The 5,675-nt window shown below is 37.7% G+C and overlaps 1 protein-coding gene across 1 annotated transcript; it reads left to right on the top strand.

Annotated features, from left to right (window-relative positions):
- Nucleotides 2,606–5,045, top strand: LOC109835218. Its single transcript, XM_020403203.1, has 6 exons — nucleotides 2,606–3,133; nucleotides 3,216–3,444; nucleotides 3,527–3,783; nucleotides 3,884–4,192; nucleotides 4,258–4,401; nucleotides 4,482–5,045. The coding sequence occupies exons 1-6, from the start codon at nucleotides 2,606–2,608 to the stop codon at nucleotides 5,043–5,045; spliced, it is 2,031 nt and encodes a 676-aa protein (XP_020258792.1).

Below are 5,675 nucleotides of genomic sequence, written 5' to 3'. Positions count from 1 at the left end.
TTCATAAGCTGATCATACATCAGATGGATGTCAAGACTGCTTTCATGAATGGTGATTTAGATGAAGAGATCTATATGCACCAACCTGAAGGATTCATTGCCAAGGGCCAGGAAAACAAAGTCTGTAAACTTGTTAAATCTTTGTATGGTCTTAAACAAGCTCCTAAACAATGGCACCAGAAATTTGACAAAGTCATTGCGCAATATGGTTTTACTGTGAATGAACACGACAAGTGTGTTTACACTAAAGTGATAAACAATGACTATGTCATCCTCTGTCTCTATGTTGATGATATCCTTATCTTTGGAACCACTCTTGAATTAATTTTAAAGATTAAGGATTATCTTTCCAAGAACTTTGACATGAAAGACTTAGGTCTTGCTGATATGATACTTGGAATAAAAATCTCTAGAGACACTAGATGAATATCTTTAAGTCTTTTGTAGGCGTCAAAAAATGCTCAAATGTATCCAAACACAGTTCAAAAGGAAGTCATCCAAAATGTCAAAAAAGAACACAAGTATGGACTGTCTCGCAGGCGAGACAGACTTTACTGTCTCGCCTGGCGAGACAGACTTTTACTGTCTCGCCCACGCGAGACAGTTTTCACTGTCTCGCCCCCGCGAGACAGTATTTACTGTCTCGCCGTGCGAGACAGAATTTACTGTCTCGCACGCGAGACAGTTATCAGTGGTTCAAGAAACTGTTTTGCAACCACCGACACGTGGCCACCAACTGTTCAAGAACGTGGGGAACGTCGTGGGCGAGAATCACGTTGATAACTACCAGAATAACGGAGTTTAAAACGTGGGAAGGCAGTTACAGCGAGAAACTGTCAGGAATATTCGTTTTCTAAGACAGTATTTACTGTCTCGCTGGGCGAGACAGCAAATTTACTGTCTCGCTGGGCGAGACAGCAAACACTGTCTCGGCCAGCGAGACAGCAAACGCTGTCTCGCCCGCCGAGACAGCAAACGCTGTCTCGCGAGCACTGTTCATACAGGGGTTATAAATACCCCCGAGGTGATTTCTTTGAGGATGATCCTGCGTTTGTTTCTCAAGAGTTGTAATTTTCATTTTGTTGTGTAAAAGAAGTCTTATAAAAAGGCTATCTCTTTTTGAATTTATTGTAATCGACTGAAGATATAATGAATTCCATGACAAAACCAACTTTTGACGCAAACAAGCTGGCGACCACAGTGGGAGCCACCGGTTTCGCTGCCGAGACCGTCGTGTCGCAGCCAATCATCAAGATCCTGTTTGAATCAACGGTCGAGTACGAGTTCGACCAAGCGAAGTTTGAGGAGTATTTGTCATCCTCAAAGTCTTCCGCGCCTCGTAAATGCAGGAAGATTTCATCTTCGTTAAAGTTATCAAATGCTACGGATGAAGACTCTCGTCCGCTTGTTGCTGAGGACTTTACTCGCAACAGCTCTGCTCAAGATGATTCCTCCCCAATTAAGGAGTCGTTCGATCGAAGTTCACCACTGACGAAGAGGGCTCGTCAGAGACAGCGTCAGCGCCATGCTCGCCAAATAGCTAAGGCATTTGAACAAACCGACGGAGTTCGTTATTATGCGGACTTAGAGTCGAGGAAACAACAAGTAGTTTGTTCAACGCAACGACAAACTACTCACGTTTCTGCACAATTCACGACGGAGGAATGAACACTCGTCAAAAGGGCTCGTTCGACCCTCAAAGAACGTATACAAAAACATCGTGCAAATGCTGCTCATGTCCGAACTCTCCTACAACAAAGACGAGAAAGGAGGAAGGAAACGGTGACCAAAGAACCACCGAAACTCTGCCAAGTTTGGATTCCAAAGTCTGGACTTATGCAAAATCAGCATTCAGAGCCCATTAAGACTCCATACCCGCAAAGGGGTGGTTTTAGACGTGCGACTCCCGACATAACCTTGGATCGCTCAAAGACAAAAATAAATTGTCCTGAGAATGCCAACAAGGTTTTACACCCCCAGAAGAAGACGCATTCACCAAATGATATCGTCATACCTGGGAGGTCATGCCAACAGACAATACGATTTTTTGGCAATTATACCGATGAATCGTATTATCAAGTTGGGGTTGTGAATAATTTTCGAAAGAGAGTTATTCGAGAAATAAACTCTCGGTGTTCCTGTGCGCGACTCGTTAAAGCAGCATTATCAGAATGTGACTGTTGTATTACGGATTTATTTTTCTAGGTGCCACATATCAGATTTAATTGCTAATAAATATCTGGATGTGTTGAAAAAATTTTAATCTGTGATGAGGAGCTTGTGACTGTAGCAGTGAGAATCCCCCCATGATTTCGTATTTTCTAAGATCAATTTTTGGTATTTTTAATTATCTCATTATTAGATAGTATGAAAATGTTAATTGGTTGCGTGTTAATGTAATTTTACTCATTTTAGGAGCTAAAGTTCATATCTTTGTTATTTATTAATGCTATTTATATCACTGGAATATTTTTTGGGTTTGATATTGTAGTAATCCATGTTAGTAAAATGTAAATTGTAAATTTTAAATTATAATTTGTAATTTTTTCAGATTTTGACATAATTCGACTTAGATTCTAACGTGATAATGATTTTTTGCATCGTAGATGGATAATGATGGTGATTGTTCCGATGAACAAAGTGTTATAAATATGATTCAAGGTGCTGCCATATCCGTTCTAATTATAATAATTACTGTCATAAGAAGAATGCAAGCAAGGCGTAAATCAATTCGTAGTGGTCCAAGTAAGGAAAAAAGAAGACGAGAGAGAGCTAGAATTGAGCACATAAGTCGAATTTATAATGGTTTTAGTGATAGTTGCGTGAATTATATTAGAATGAGAAGTGGTGCTTTTGCAAAACTAGCGAGTATAATGAGGAACAATAACCTGCTAAAAGACTCAAGGAATATAACAGTGGAAGAACAACTTATAATGACTCTAAACATTATGGGTCATAAATCTAAAAATCGCATAGTTAGATCTCATTTTATAAGATCAGGGGAGACAGTGAGTAGATATTTCAACAAGGTATTACAAGCAATTATTTGCCTGCGTGGACGGTACATGAGACAAGCCCCCAATGACATTCCCCAAGAGATCATTAACAACCTGCTATACTACCCTTATTTCAAGGTATATCTACACTTTAAGCATATTTAAATGTATAATCAATGTAAGTAAATTTTAATTTAGATGTGTTATACACGTATTATAGGATTGCATTGGAATGATAGATGGGACACACATAGATGCTATGCTTCCGATTAATCTTGTTGCCCGATTTCGAGGCCGCAAAGGTGTTACACAGAATGTGCTTGCAGCTTGCACCCCAAACAAACTGTTCACATATGTTCTAGCAGGTTGGGAGGGGTCTGCAAATGATTATAGGATTCTTCAGGACGCATTGTCTAGACCACAACCACATGGATTGAGAGTCTATGATGGTAATTAATTATAGACTTAACTTAAAATTTATTATTTTTAATATTCAAACTTGACTTAACAATTTTCTTAATAAAATTGTAGGCAAATACTATCTATGTGATGCTGGGTACCCAACCATGCCAGGTTTCATCTCTCCATACCGAGGTGTTAGATATCATTTGAAAGAACATTCGGGTAAAACACCTAAGAATAGAAGAGAATTATTCAATCTAAGACATTCTTCATTGAGGTCTAAGATTGAATCTACATTTGGCACATTGAAGAATCGTTTCAAGATTTTGTGTGCTAAGCCGCATTATCCTTTTCCTATACAAGTAGATATCGTATTGGCATGCACGGTACTATTCGGGTAAAACACCTAAGAATAGAAGAGAATTATTCAATCTAAGACATTCTTCATTGAGGTCTAAGATTGAATCTACATTTGGCACATTGAAGAATCGTTTCAAGATTTTGTGTGCTAAGCCGCATTATCCTTTTCCTATACAAGTAGATATCGTATTGGCATGCACGGTACTCCATAATTTCATTGCAACTGTGGATCCAAGTGATGAATTACTCAACGATGATGAAATTAATGAAGACATTGATGGTGAAGTGGCTTTCGAGAATGACACTAATTTAGTTGATTTTACTCAAAATCAAACCCAAAGAGAGCAAACTGAATCAAGAAATGAGTGGAAGACTCTTAGGGATGACATTGCTTGGGCGATGTGGGTGGACTACTGTGATATGTATAATCATGGTGTAATCACAGAGACTTGATTTTTATTTTTGTTCTATTTATGCTCATTCACATGTACTCAATAAAGTGGGATAATGTCATGCACCGCATCAAAACTCTACGAACACGATTTCGTGATATGGAAACTTGTCGTAATCTTAGTGGTGCTGGATGGGATGATAGTACGAAGACTGTCATTATGGATCCTGAATGTTTGGATAGGTGGATTGAGGTAAATAAAGTCTGGTTAAAGAATATATTTATTTTCCATTTTAAACAATTTTTATAATTAATTAAATTATACTGTTTCAGGACAAGAGCTTTAAGAATGCGAAGCTTAGACAATATGTCAATAAACCATTAAGGCATTATGATGATCTTGCCCTTATCATCGGTGATGATCAAGCCACAGGTCAATTTGCTAATGATGCTTGGAAAAAGTTTAGTCGTAGTGAGACCATAAATCTTGGAGATGAGGCGAACTCACCAATGCATTCTCCCCAATCTACTCAAGTACACATTGTAGATGACGAGGACACTCCTCCACCTAAGGAAGCATCCAAAATATCAAGTTCTAAAGCTAAGTCATCCTCCGCCAAGGTAAAGGCTCGTAAGACCAACCTAGATAGTGAGATCATGCTAAAGATGGTGGATAAGATAGATGTATTTAGCACAAACATGAAGTGTGTGAATATGCATTGGACCGAGAAGTTATCCACGGTCCTATATGCTCATTCACATGACTTTACTAATGCTAAGTTAGATACATACTATCGTCACCTCTTTATGAATGAGCATGAATCTAGACTATTTATGGGCATATCTTCGGATGGTCAAAAGGAGATGATAGAGGCATTTCTCAACAAAGAGGATTGAAGACATTTAGATCTGGGTGTGTTTGTTAGTTTATGATTCTCACTTAAGCACTTTTGTTGTTTGAAAACTTTTTTAATTATGGTTGAAGACTTTTGTCTGTTTGTGTTCATAGACAATACTTTTTTAAAATGATGTTTAGTTTTGTGGTTGTCGAATCGTATGACAATGACTAATATTATATTTATATTTTATTAAGTAGTTATTTGCTTTCATTTTTTAATATTATCTTTCATACTGTGAATATTGTGGTGTACTAACCTTTAAATTAAACTTGTGACTGCAGGATATTAATAAGTCACTATACATTTTTTTAAGATGCAAGCAACCTACAATGTGCTGGCATTGTACTGGATGGCTATGAAATAGGGTATTTTGTGTAGTAAGTTTTCATGACACGTGTTTACGTTGGTGACTTTTTTACATATAGGCTATGATTATTGTCATAATATCTGAGATTTGCAACCTGCAATATCTATTGATATTGTACTGGATGGCTAACAATGATGATTTTGACCATATTATGAGCCCTCAGCCCTCAGCCCTATTCATTTTGGTTTGCATCAATTTAGGCTATGATGATTGTCAGATTTTCTGAGATTAGCAACCTGCAATATCTATTGATATTGTACT

Source organism: Asparagus officinalis, chromosome 3, assembly GCF_001876935.1.
Source record: "Asparagus officinalis chromosome 3, Aspof.V1, whole genome shotgun sequence".
NCBI lineage: Eukaryota > Viridiplantae > Streptophyta > Magnoliopsida > Asparagales > Asparagaceae > Asparagus > Asparagus officinalis.
The sequence above is the reverse complement of the archived record's forward strand: the minus strand, read 5'-3'. Positions and strand labels throughout refer to the sequence as shown.